This window comes from Bos grunniens, chromosome 2, assembly GCF_055505025.1.
Source record: "Bos grunniens cultivar Pamir isolate PY7600 chromosome 2, Bosgru_T2T1.0, whole genome shotgun sequence".
Lineage (NCBI taxonomy): Eukaryota > Metazoa > Chordata > Mammalia > Artiodactyla > Bovidae > Bos > Bos grunniens.
In genome coordinates, this window is record NC_141166.1 from 5,176,457 (window position 1) to 5,190,884 (window position 14,428).

At 39.1% G+C, this 14,428-nt stretch overlaps 1 protein-coding gene across 50 annotated transcripts in view; it reads right to left on the bottom strand.

Annotated features, from left to right (window-relative positions):
• Window positions 1-779: 779 nt before the first annotated feature.
• EIF4G3 (eukaryotic translation initiation factor 4 gamma 3) overlaps window positions 780-14,428 on the bottom strand; it is a 354,136-nt gene continuing 340,487 nt past the window's right edge. For all 50 annotated transcript variants that reach the window (XM_086326700.1, XM_086326656.1, XM_086326966.1 and 47 more), the window contains 4 exons: window positions 8,671-8,817; window positions 4,957-5,038; window positions 3,311-3,457; window positions 780-1,828 (listed from right to left, as the gene is read on the bottom strand). In XM_086326700.1, coding sequence (XP_086182826.1) covers window positions 1,647-1,828; window positions 3,311-3,457; window positions 4,957-5,038; window positions 8,671-8,817 — 558 coding nt within the window. In that variant the 3' untranslated portion in view covers window positions 780-1,646. The remainder of the gene's footprint in view (window positions 1,829-3,310; window positions 3,458-4,956; window positions 5,039-8,670; window positions 8,818-14,428) is intronic.

Sequence of the window (14,428 nt, forward strand, 5' to 3'; positions counted from 1 at the left end):
GATGGAAGCCAGAAGAACTCTGGTTATTCAGACACAAAATACAAGGCTGCGTATTTGGGAGCAGCTGGCTTTCTTCATAAATACATTTGTAGGGTGATGGCCTACAAACAATTGAAATGGAAAGCCACTTGTAGAGACAACAACTTCATCAAAGGGGAAAAAAAAACGACACACACACACAAAACAAAGCACAGCACAGCACTCCAATACCTGTCAGAGAAACAAAGGCCCAAACCACAGTCCACTTTATACTCACCAGAATGGCTTGCATGAATCTGAAGTTGGGGTAAATGTGATTTTCACACGTGGTATTGGTTTGGTTTTAAACCACATGCTCACTTATTTTAAGAAGCGTAATGTAACTTTGGTTTCTTTAAAGGACATCTTTGGGTTTCTTAAGCACTGGAGGCAGTGATGATTTTAAAAGTCACTGGTATTGGTGGTTTCAAACGGAAGTGCTGTCCCTAACCCAAATGCATGCAGTGGGACACTCGGGGACTTAAAGTAGTGCTGCTGGGTCTGTTTCTACCAAGGATGTATTTTTGGTTGGTGTTGGAAAGAAGCATCCCTTGGGCTTCAGAGAAGCTCCCCTACCCAAGCATGAGTGCCCCCCTTTGCCCACAAAGTAGCTTGCCTTTTCCAAATGCAGACACATAGACACACACACTCTCCCCCGCCAAGCCCTCAGAAGCGATCCGGATTAGACAACACTTAGCCAGACGGCACCTCCCAGAGATGGGCGCACACGCAGCAGCTGTCAAAAGGAGAAGTCACTTTACTTTCTTTTAAACTTGCAATGTTTGCCTTTATTTTGTTCTTTATATTTTGAAAGTGAAAAGAAATAGTACTGAGTCAATTTCTTTTTGTTGTTTTTTTTTAAATATTTGTTCTATGTATTTACAAGCCTTAAAGTTGCTCTAAAGATTTCAAAAGTATTAAGAGTACTTTTCCCAGGGTAGCACTTTTTTTTTTGAACAATTCTTGGAGTTCTCTGGTCCACAGCATTTCTTTCTGTTCCAAGGTTATGTATGTTTTGATTACTATTGTGATTTTTTTATTTTCTGAAGCAAGCTGAGAGGCAGGCAGAAAGATCTGATGCCAAAAAAAAAAAAATCTTTCTTACCTTGTTCACCCCAAACCTTCTCAAATCTGGACTAAATACTATGCTTTAAAACAAACGTGAGGTGCATCTGAAGGGGAGGGAAATTTATTTCTCTGCTTTTCTATTATACAAGTTGTTTACAGAAACTGCAAATTAAAAAATTACACTGGCATTTGCAGTCCTTAAAATAAATTAAAAGTTCTCAACTTTTTTTTTTGTTTTTTTTTTTTGCTAAACAGATGTGTTTTTTTTTAAAGTATGAGTCCTCATTTAAAAAGAAAAGATTAAAACAGAAAATATTTTCTATAAATAATACATGTATTTTGGTTTTAGTGCTCCCGCCCTCAGGTTTGAAGTTTACTTTTTTTCCAGTACCTTTTTCCTCCATGATCACCTTTTTTTTTCTCTTTCCCCTTTCCCACTCGTGCACACGTGGGGGTTTCTGCGAGAATTGGCCTTGCTGCACTGTGATTGGCGAAGACGTGAAACTTTTTAAAAAAATACTTAAATTGTTTCTTTTCTTTCGTTTTGTGTATTTGAAGTTTTAGTTATCCTCAGACTCCTCTTCTGCTTCCCGCAGCCATGTGAAGAACGCCGTGACAGACTTCAGGGCCACACCCTTCCCATTCTGCTCTGCCGGGTCCTTGCTGCTCTCCCACTTGTAGAAGGCATCCTCAGAGATCACCTCCTCGTCATACAGGCAATCAAAAAACATCCGTAGCAAATCTGCAAGGAGGCGAAAGGAAACCATTGGTTTGGGGGCACTGTGGCTGTGAGGAGGCCACATTCCCATCCAGTGCAGGGAAGGAATTCCTGTGCAGGACGCCCCGTCAGGGCCAGGGCACCCGTGAGACTTCATCACACCCCCTCCTGACAGCCTAAGAGAAAAGCCACTTGTCTAAAGAATGCGAAAGGAGTCAGGCAGTCGGAACTAGTTCTTATTCCTATTATTTTATTCAACTTGAACTGTTTTCTGATATTACTGAGCTGTTTGATGTTACACAGTTTTCAACCTAAACACTTAAAAGTATAAGAATAATTCTTTAAACTTTCCTTTTGATACATTTTCTTTGAGATTTTACAATAAAACCGTCTAATTTTTACAAATTTTGGGAGGAAAAGGCAGAATGGACTTTCTCCCCTCTAATGTCGCTGTCAAAACGAAGAGAGTAATAATTCATATGAAAAACATGAGTAGAAACTATCTTGTCTGGATTTTATCCAGTGAAATGACAGCCGTTATTTTCAGTGCCCAGATGATCTGGGCAATTTTAGTCCTCTGTTTTACAGTCATCATGGAAACTTAGCTTATATTATTGTTTTAAAAAGGACAGATTTATAGACAAAATATCTCTTCAGTTACACTCCAAGGACTGTTCCAATCCCTCCCTTTATATCCCAAAGGGACTTAACAACACTAGCCAAGAAGAAAAACTTTGCAGAAGTCACAACCTAAGGAAATGCCAAAGAATTACTTCAGTGCTATCTTTGAAATAGCCATATACTTACTGTCCACTTTCAGAAGTTTCTACTGAATTTTCAAGATTTAATATGATTCAATTAATTTACCAGATCACTAACACTTGGGTGTTCGGGTTACCTTATTTGTCTGGTTAGCCAGAATTAACTATAACTCTTAACCGAAAATTAGTCTAAAATGCCTTCATGTCTTTGCTGGCTATCTGAGGACTCTGACAAGGATCACCCTCTTTCATTATTAAGGCCTGGGTCCAAGAAGGTGAAAAGCTGTACCACACGGACGCTAAGGCTGCCTGCCCTGGACCCGCACTGCGCAACAGGGCAGCCGCTGACCATAGGGGTTGCTGACACTTAACATTCTAGGCTCAGTTCCTTAGTCACAGTAGCCACACTTAGGTGCTTGACTGACACGAGTGGTTCATGGCTGTCATGCGCTGCCTGACAGATACATTTCCATCCTGGCAGAGATTCTTATAAGACAGACGTGCCGGAGAATGAGGATTCAATCTCCTCAGATAATATGAATAATATAAACTAGTCTTCTTGTCATTTTCTCATCAAAGTCAACCACTTAAAAACATTCATGTTTATCAAAGTTACAGGCTGAGTTTTGTCACTCAGGATGCTGCTATTGCCCACTGTTTAAAGTCCATCAAACCGTCTCTCGAGTGTTGCCCTGGATAAGCCTCACCCTTCAGCTGGGTTAACTGTAGCAAGAGGGAGACTTACTGGCAGGTTGATCAAGTTTTACTATTGATGCTTGTAGTGCATAAAGTGCTTGCAGTTCCTTCTCTGTATCTGAGTCTAGGTACTTGAGTAAGATCGGCACTCTCTGCTTGATAACAGCAGTGTCCACTCGGAAGGTCGAACAGTCGGCTGGAAGAGACAGAAGAACTGAGCATTAACACACACAGCTGTTTTCAGTTTTCTGAATCAGTAAGACATACATGACCCTGCAAGGAATTTTGAAACGCCAAATTTTCTAAAATTTCAATTAAAAACAAAACAGCTCTGCTGGATCTGTTGTAACACTGCTGCTGTTTTATGTTTTGGTTGTCTGGTTGTGAGGCATGTGGGATCCTAGCTCCCCAGTCAGGCGTCGAATCCACACCCCCTGCACTGGAGGGCGAAGTCCCGACCACTGGACCACCAGGAGAATCCATGAAATTCTTCCCGAAACAAACAAACAAACAAAAGTATGGAGGGGGATGGATTTAGAGTGCTGGGCTCCCTCAAGACTAGTGCACTCGGTTCTTTATCTTTAATCATAATTAAACAGGGACAGCAGTCTCATGACATTCCAAACCATAAAAACATTAAAAAGGAAACTGAAGAGAAATTAAACAGAGAGTTCATTTAAATCTCTCAAGAAGGGTAAAAGAAGGGTAAAAGAATTAGAACCGTTGTATCATTACTAGCAGTTGTTGCTACTGTTCAGTCATTCAGTCCTGTCTGACTCCCTTTCGACCCCATGGACTGTAGCCTGCCAGGCTCCTCTGTCCATGGAATCCTCCAGGAAAGAATACTGGAATAGGTTGCTACTCCTTCTCCAGGGGATCTTCCCAACCCAGGGATCGAGCCCACGTCTCCTGCACGGGTAGGCAGGAGGCCTGAGCCACCAGGGAAGCGCCATCATCAGCAGGATGAGGACCAGCTGTGACAGCGGCAACCACCATCGGGTGTTTGATGGAAAATCTTGAATTATGAAGCTATCTCTATAATGATTCTGAACAACTTTTCAGCTGATACATTTTTTTTTTCTATTTCAGTGACAAAAATGTGGACTTTAATCCAAGACCAAGTGGATGATCTCATGAAGTATTAGTAAAAACTACGTGCAGCTTGGACCATTTAGAGTCTCCACTAATCTGACTCCTGTCTATGTAATTCATAAACATTCAATAATATTGTCTTATCGGGTCAACATAAAACAGGAGAAATAATTGGTATTTTCTTTCCCCACACATGAATTTACATAAAGTGGCTTTTCTTTTGAGATTAGTGACACTGGACAAGAATATTCAAATTGTTCATTTTAACTCGTGAATGGAAGGCAGGGGAGCCTTTGAATGTGGGAGGTGAGAAGTAAAGGAAAAGTCCACACAGCAAACAGCCTCAGGAGCAGGCGCCAGCTTCCCGCTGAACTGCGGAACAGAAGGCCCCCAGCAGCTCTCACATCTGGGCTCGCTGCAGGCAGAGCAGCTATCTGCGCCCGAGGCCCAAGAAGCCAGGCCTGGCAGACAGAAATGGCATTCACTTGGCACAGGAACTGAGCCTTACAGTGCAACTGTTAAAGGCAATATAAACTCTGACCCACGTCGTCAGCAGCTGACATACGGGGGATTTTCAGATGTTGCTTCAGGAATACTACTTACCTATAATAGCTGCTTTACAGACGGCTGTCATTAAAGCTCTAAGGAATGCAGGTGCGCTCATCTGGCTTTCATCTAGATTAGCCTGCAATGCAAAGTAAACAGAATAGTTAAAGGCACCCTTGGCACACCAGAGGTGTTATTTTCCCCTAAACCAGGCTTCGTCTTGCACTAAGGGCACATGAGATCCCGTTCAACTTTTTAGTAGAAATTAGTCTTCTGATTCACCAGGAAATACTGGGACCATCGCCAGTTCTCGCTGAAAGTGCGCCATGTAGCAGTGCTCTGCTTCGGGGAGCTGACCACTCCGTATCCTTTATTTATTCAGTTAAACAGTGCTGCGAACGACACACATCCGAAGCGCAACTGTTTAAAAGCATCTTCCCTTTTCAATAAATAAGCCATCTTACGATGGTCTATCCAAATCTACAAAGCTGAAAGAGCAACTACTCCTCAACTACAGAGATTTTCGGGCCGACTTTGCTCAGGAGTATGCAACTACGTTTAGCTGTGCTAACACTGCTTTTTCATCTTAATTTTATTGTGAATTAGAGGCTAATGTCCAGAATTACGTCAAATAAACACCTCAGGTACTGCTGAGATAACTGTTCCTCTTTTCTGAGGATGGCAAAAACACATATTCAGAGGTAAGTTAAATAGAGTAAATGAACCTCCACCTTATTTTTTTAGTTTACTTCTCTTAAGATCTTATCTTTTTGCTATAAAATACTACACTAAACCAGATAAGCAAAAGAAGAAAACACACAAACGCAGCCATTTTCTAGGCATTTCAAATATTTTCCAGAGTTTATGTTCCTTATGCCTGTGAACAGAATTAATGCTTATCTCAGCTTCTTTTAATAGCTTAGAAAACCATAGCACAGCACAGTATTTTCTACTGAGTCATTTTTAAAATAACTGGCTAGGAAAAATTAAAAATGCCATTTAAAAAGGTATGTGTTAGAAAGCTAAGAATTTCAAAGATATTTAGAGATCAGTTTAATGTTTATGAATTTTAGAACTGATGTAGATTAATGAGTATCTCTCTCTTTGCTGAATACCTAACCTCACATATATCACTTGGGAGGAACTGGTGGTTTCTTGAAAGCAGAGTTAAGAGGGGTTAACAAGTCAGATGGCTAGCTCTACAGGATACTGGCAGAGCTGAACACAGAGGGCCAGGCCACCTTTTGCTACTGATCTCGTCCCACAGGACGAGAAACATGTGGTGATATTGCTAATAGCTAAGGCTGAGAATAACGTGGGGTAAGAGCTACGTAGAAAAGATTTCATAATGGTTTATGTTTTATACGGTTTATGCTCGTGTACCTCTTTAAATAACATACAGGCTGAAGCCAAGGCTGGCCTAGCCCTGGAAATTACTTCTGCAAAGTCTGAACAATTATTTTTGAATAAATGAGAGAATAAAAACACACCATTACTCTTTGGCTCAACAATACTTTATAAACAGGTTTTAGAGCTATTTCAGCTGAGTATAAAATCCCCAAAGGATCAGATTTCAAGCAGAGTCGGAGAAAAACAAATTCAGTTCAGTTCAGTTGCTCAGTCATGTTCAACTCCGCGACCCCAGGAATCACAGCCTGCCAGGCCTCCCTGTCCATCACCAACAGCTAGATGTAATTACTGATAGATGATAACACTTCGAAACCATGTGACTGTCTCTTCCATTTCAAAGAAACGAACTGTGTATCTTTTCTACCAAATAAAGCCAGACACTGTAATTCTAGTATTCAAGAACAGAAAAGACATGAAGAAAAGTATCAAGAACACTAAAGATGAAGCAAAGATATTAACAAAAATGTGCAAGAACCGTAAGGAAAATGGGTCTGCTAACTGGAAACGATAAGCCAAGTGAGATTACTGTGTGGTAGGATCAGACCCACAGCAACAAGCACCTTCGATGCACTATGCGCTCGGTGACCACGATGACGTTTTTGTTTCCTTGATCCTTTTTCAAAATTCACCTTTATTAGGTATCATTTACATTCATTAAAATTTACCCTTTGTCTTATTTTTAAGGAGAATAACTGTTGGTCTGGGATAAGCTAAATAAATACTACTATTTAAAAAAGTAGGCCCCAACGTGGATGAAGAGGTGAAATCAGCATCATTTGGCAATATATGAGAAATAAAAGACCAAACTGCTGAAATGAAAGAGAATGATGTTCAGTATGCAAATATTGACCTGACTTCTAAAACATAAAAGAAGGTATCTGAGGTCAATAATATACCAGAAAGCCTGATACTAATTCTATCCTAAAATCTACAACAAACTATCATATGAATGGTTTTAAAGTCTTACAGAGGAAAGAGATGGTTATGCTAAGAATAAATAAGGACAAAGAAAACCAACTCGTGCTAAACTACCCTCCTCTCCTTTTCTGATATGATCACCATATGGCAGGCCCGATGGATAGAGCTTTAACTTTTCCAGAGTTTAGCAAGACATCTGACAAATTATAATAGGTATTCCCTTGTAATAATAAACAAGTTAACAGCTGAAATGTCCACCGGGATGGCAATGAGATCTGGTCCTAAAAAGTATGCTGCTTTGTCCTTGGTCCTACTCTCCTCACACACTTTGCCCATAACTTGAGTGAGTGCAAAGTTGACATAGTAATCAAATGCAAAGTGAAAAAGATACAGAGTGAAAAAGATGGCAAGCAAAATGGATGACCAAATTAGAATCCAAAATGTACTGACAAAACTTCTAAAAAAGTGTCTAATTTAAGAAGGTAAATCTAAATAGAACTAAATGTTTAAAACACTATTTTGGCTCAAAAATCAAATGTATAAGTTTGGCATGGAAGAAATGACTGACCTGTAGAATATAAATGAGTGAACACTACAAGACTGAATGGACTGGTCTGGGTTCACTGTGGTGAGTCTGCCAGAAGCACAGGTTAAAGAAGAAAACAAAGAACGCCGAAGCACCACCGAACTCTGTGCTGCTGCGCCACTGCAGACGAGCATGCTCAGTGCACACGTGCCACTCTGAGAGGCGTGTTCCAAATGCAGGTTATGTTTGTATGAGGATAACCAGACAAGGGCCTGGATACCAAGTTTTTAAGAAGGAATGAAAGAACCTGGAGGAGGAGTCAGGAATATATCCTATTGGCTATTATAAATTACTTAAAAAATATTCCCAATTAGGTGAGGTGATAGACTGTCCCAAAGACAGGAGGGAAAACAGGTTAAAAAAATTATAAGAAGCTTCATTATTTCTCAACGCCTGGAAATGGTTAAAGAAACAACAACCCATTAGAAGAACTACAAAACAAGAGTTATACAAGATGGAGAGAACTAGATTAGCCCCCTATGGCTTTCTTTCAACTGGGATTAGTATATGATTCCATGAAAATGTGCACAAAAAAAACACATCTACATAAACAAAAGTTAATATTTAAAGGAATACAATAACAAGTTAAATACAGACATGATCAATGGACTCTACAACACAAGATTTTAAGGTATGTTATGAAAAGGTAAGCCAGCACATTTCATAATAATTACGTATTGCTTATTAATTTTATCCAAGATAGTATCTAAAATGTGAGAACATGAGAAAGAAATGCATATTTTTGATGGTAAAATGTCGTGTATGGACTAAACTAATGAGAGACCCAGAAAAATGGCTTATGTTGTGAATATTTTTACTTGACTTTATAAAAGACTAAGAATCTTTAGTCTTTATACCTCTACCCAGTCAAAGATCTGTTCATCATTTGCCTTGTCCTCAATAATGAGTTTCTCGAGTCGCTTATACAGCTCTTCGGCAGAGAGTTCTTTCTTCAAAAGTGCTTCGGAGGAACAGGAACTGTCAGACTCTAAAAAGTCCAACTTCTGAAACATACAAAGTTAAACATATGAAAATAATTCAATATTATCACCCTGTGAAGAAAACAAAGTCATGGGCCATCTCTTCTATTTCACGTGGAAGCACAATGATTAGCAGAAGCCGTTCTGTACTTATGGTTCTGGAAGATTCTAAACGCATTATTCTTCTGAATATACCATTTGTTTTATACTGAGTATCTCTGATTCTTCTTAAAAACACGCTTACTTTTCTTCCAAAACATTCTGAGCTTCAGTCTTCATTTTCAATATGTTTGATCCACAATATTAGACTCAAGTGTACAGTACAGTGATCTGACTTCTGTATGTACTGTGAAATGACCACCACGGTAAGCCCAGTCATTCTCTGTCACCTTACAAAGTCAGTACAATGCTACTGACTGTACTCTCCAAGCTGCACATTACACACTCCCATAACCTGCTTATTTTGTAACTGGAAGTTTGCACCTCTTGACCCCCCCTTCACCTATTTCACCTCTGCCAAGCCTCTGCTCTGGCAACCACCTACCCCTTCGCTCTGTCTATGGGTTTTTATTTGTTCTGTGGCTCCCATGTGCAAGTGAAACCAGGCGGTGTTTGTCTTTCTCTTTGCTTATTTCATTTAACCTCATACCTGTGGGTGCTTCGGTCTTGCTCTCACCTGTGACACAGCTCTAAGGCAGGGCAGGTGCACCAGCAAGGCAGCCTATGATTAACATCACTATCGCCACAGAGCAGCTGTCCAAAACTCTGTACCTTTAGTTTTGGCAAGTCCTTCAAACACCTCCTGACCATGCTGAACCCAAGTGTGAAAAATGATGCCATGACTGTTTAACTCTTTGGTGAGTATTAAAAAAAATCAATAATCAAAGTGATATTTCATTTTCTAGGGTATAAGACCATGAGGTATGTAAGTATGCTTTGCTTTATACAGCTTCTCCATGCAAAACCCATAAAGATTAAAATACTAAACATTATTTACAAATTTTTCTCTAATATCATAGAAGACTCATATATATTCCGGTATCCTCCTTGGATCCACAAATCAAAAATTACCTGGAATTCTGTGAAAAAAATTCATTGTTTTAATTATCTTTTGTACCACCTTTAAATAACATATTCCTATAAAGCTTCAGAAACATTATTCAGTATCACAATTTTTCTGATTCAACATTGATAAATGCGTTAACTATCACATTTCAATATACATACAAAATCACAAGATGATGGCCATAAGTTCTTTTAAGAACAGGCAACTGATTTTTCATAACCTGAAACACTCTCCAAATTTGTTTCAACATTACTTTAGATGTTAGGATACCTATACAGAATACCTCTTTAACCTACCCTACACCTACACAGACAATTGGAGGTCTGAGAGCAACTAACATTAATAGCAAACTTAAACATTAATTACACTGCTCCTAAATAAAATGATCTAAAAATGTGAAAGTGAGTCTTTACCATGGCTTAACGAAGTCAGAAATATCAATAACCTCAGATATGCAGATGACACCACCCTTATGGCAGAAAGTGAAGAGGAACTAAAAAGCCTCTTGATGAAAGTGAAAGTGGAGAGTGAAAAAGTTGGCTTTAAGCTCAACATTCAGAAAACAAAGATCATGGCATCTGGTCCCATTACTTCATGGTTAATAGATGGGGAAACGGTGGAAACAGTGTCAGACTTTATTTTTTTGGGCTCCAAAATCACTGCAGATGGTGACTGCAGCCATGAAATTAAAAGACGCTTACTCCTTGGAAGGAAAGTTATGACCAACCTAGATAGCATATTCAAAAGCAGAGACAAAAAGGTTCGTCTAGTCAAGGCTATGGTTTTTCCTGTGGTCATGTATGGATGTGAGAGTTGGACTGTGAAGAAGCCTGAGCGCCGAAGAATTGATGCTTTTGAACTGTGGTACTGGAGAAGACTCTTGAGAGTCCCTTGGACTGCAAGGAGATCCAACCAGTCCATTCTGAAGGAGATCAGCCCTGGGATTTCTTTGGAAGGAATGATGCTAAAGCTGAAACTCCAGTACTTTGGCCACCTCATGCGAAGAGTTGATTCACTGGAAAAGACTCTGATGCTGGGAGGGATTGGGGGCAGGAGGAGAAGGGGACGACAGAGGATGAGATGGCTGGATGGCATCACTGACTCGATGGACGTTAAGTCTCAGTGAACTCCGGGAGTTGGTGATGGACAGGGAGGCCTGGCGTGCTGCAGTTTATGGGGTCACAAAGAGTCGGACACGACTGAGCGACTGAACTGAACTGAACTGAATGAAGTCAGTGGTGAGCTGTGAAGTTTAGCTTGTTCATTGGAGAGAAACATTTATCCCTCAGAATCCCTGTGTTTCTGTGCAAGCCATCTAATCTTCCTAGAACCTAGGAAGGCTGGGCTTCAAATTTATGGATCAGCTCATCACTATCTCTTATAGAATGTACTAGGGTTCCCAGAAAAAGGGCATTACATCAGCCATTTTAGAAGAAAGCTAAAAGTCAAGGTAAGGATGGCCAAGTTTTCTGAGGCCTCATTTTTCTGTTTTCTAAACATTTTTATAAATAACAACATTATGCATAGTTGACTGAGTTCCTCTCTATGCTCAGTGCTTCTTAAACATTCTTTTTTAATCCTCATATAAGTTCTGTAAGACAGATATTATAATAAGCATTTCATAGGTAAGGAATCTGAAGCTTAGAGAAATCAAGTAATTTTAAAGTCTTAAGTGGGAGAAAACTGGAATCTGAACCCAGGTTTATCTGACTTCAAATAAGGGGGCCACACGTTTTCCTTTCTCTTGTACACACTCCTAGAAGCACAAACGCTGGGCCTCACGGGAATTCCATGAGAAATCATCCTTATGCAGCTGCTTTCGTAAGTTATATCTTTATTCAATGTATGCCCATTAACACGTATTTATTATTTTATGGATTTGCCTTTTAAATCATCATCATTCAGTAAACAGAAAGGAGTTATAAATGGAAAACAAAGCACTGCTGATCTGTATTTATCTGTGGGTCCCCTTTGCCAGTTACCTCCATTTCTTCGCATGGCTGCGGGTTATCTCCTAGTGTCCCTTTGCTTCAACCTGAAAGGCTCAGTTTAGGACGGCAGGTCTAACTAACTTAGTCTTTATCTGGGAATGTCTTCATATCTTCCTCACTTTTGTAGGAAACATTGCAGATATATTAACAGTCTTTAAATTCTAGAACTTTAAGTATATCATTCCAATGTCTCCCACTATCATAGTTTCTGATGAGAAACTGGCTGTTAATTTTATTGAGGCTTCTTTGTATGCGATGAGTCACTTTTCTTCTTGATGCTTTTGATATTTCTTCTTTGTTTTTGTCTTTGAAAAGTTTCACTGTATCTTGTGAAACCAAGTTTATCCTGCTTGGAGTTTGCTGAAATTCATTTGGGAAATTTTCAACCATTATTTCTTTAAATATTTTCTTCTGTCCCTTTCTCTCTTCTCTGGGGCTCTGTTATGATATACCGACATGCTTGATGCTGTCCCCTAAGTCCTTAGACTCTTCATTTTTCTTGATTCTTTTTTCTTTCTGCTCCTCAAACTGAGTAATTTCTTCTTTTAAAGCCTTTTATATATTAAATGGATTAATTTTTCAATATGTATTATAATTAAAAGCTTTTTAAAAAATAAACTATAGGGACACTTTTAAAAACTCAATGATATTCAGTTTCATGTAACAATGCCAGAAATTTCATTGGGAAAACAATTAATAAAAGGTGTATCTGCAAATATTAAAGATGGATTTTCATCATAGTAAATCAGTGTTGAATCAGTGATTCCTGACTGAGCAATTTCAACTGTGCTGCTTTATCTAAATCAATCACTGATTGATTCGTCTGTTCAAACCTGCTACTGAAACATTCTAGTTAATTTTTCATTTCGGCTGTTGTCACTTTTCAGTTTCTATTTGGTTCCTTTTTATAATTTCTACCTCTTTACTGGTATTCCCAGCTTGTTCAGTTCATCATTTTGATTTCCTTTATCTCTTCCTCCATGGTTTTCTTTAGTAACTGGAGCACAGGTAAAGCCCTTGTCTAGTAAGCCCAGTGTCTGGGCTTCCCCAGGGATGCTTTCTGCCAGTTTCTTTTTTCCCTTTGAAAGAGCTGTATTTTCCTGTTTCTTTGCATACTTTACAATTTTTTGTTGAAAACCAGACCTTGCAATGTACTAAGTCTTGACATCAGATTCTCTCTTTTACCTAGGAACTGCTGATGTTGTAGTTATGTGTTAATTTAGTGACTTTCTGACCAGGACCATATTCCTTCTTTTGTGTGGTTACTGAAATCTCTGATCCACTATCTCCGCTGTCAGCCAGTGACTTTTCAGAAATCTCAGTGACCATCTGGATCCGAGGAGAAAGAGAGAGGTATGGCGGAGACTCAGATGTGTTCAGTTTAAGCTTCTGTAACAGACCCCGTCTGAGAAGCCGCTTCAGAATGAGGGGTGGAAACAACATCCAGGTCCTGAGATGGGTCCCTGGTGAAGTGGTAGGCAGATTAACAGACACAGCACCAGTCTTTGCAGGACAAGGTCGTTATTGCTCAATCTGGCACCAGAAAGACAGAACGACTGTCCTTTCAGCTATCTACCACAGAGCTGGAGGCTGCTAGGTCTCTAGGCAAAATTCCAAAATCCCTGAAATTTACCACACTCTTTTTCCATCAAGCATTGTCCTGGTTCTGGTAGTGCATTTGTTCCACTCGACTCCATAATTTCAAAATAGCTGTTACTAACTGTCCCAGCTCAACAGCTGTTTCAGCAGAGGGGCTAACTCTGGATCTTCTCATTTCTTCATCTTTTCTACATCCATACATTGGTTTTATAATTTTAAATTAACCTTATATTCCTGTGACAAACCTACCTGGTTATGATGTATCATGTTTTTTGTTGTTGTTAGATGTGACTTGTGCAAATTTTGTTGACAACAAATTTAGTCAACAAAATTTTCTCTATGTTAATTAGGAATTAGTCTATAGTTCTCTTTTCTTGAAATGCCTTTGTTTAGTCTTGTTATCAATGTAATGCTGGCCTCATAGAATGAGTTGGAAAACGGTCTCTCCTGTTCAAGCTTTGGAAGAATTAGTATGAAAGTTTTGCAAAACCGGCATTACTTTTTCCTTTAACGTCTGGTAGAACTCATCAGTGAACTCATCCGAGCCTGGAGTGTTTTTTGTGGGGACATTTTTAACTACTAAAATTTCTTTCATACTCATGTTATCTGTTTTTCTTCTTGCTCTATTAGCTTTTTCTTGCTCAAGAAATTTACTCATTTCAACTAAGTTGATGTGTTTATGTTATTACGTGTAGAATATGTACAATGTCGCCTCTCTCATTCTTTTTATTAGAAATTTGTGCCTTATCTTTTATTTTTCCTGATTAGTGTAGCTAGGGGTTTATCAACTTTATCTTCTCAAAGAACCAGCTTTTGACTTCAGTGACTCTTCTTTATTGTTCTTCTCTTTCACTGATTTCTGCTCTGATTTTTGTTATTTCCTTTTGAGTTTTATTTGCTCTTCCTTTTTCTAATTTTGTAAGGTTAAAGCTGAAGTTAATGATTTGTGACCTTACTTCTTTTCTACATCAGGTGTTCA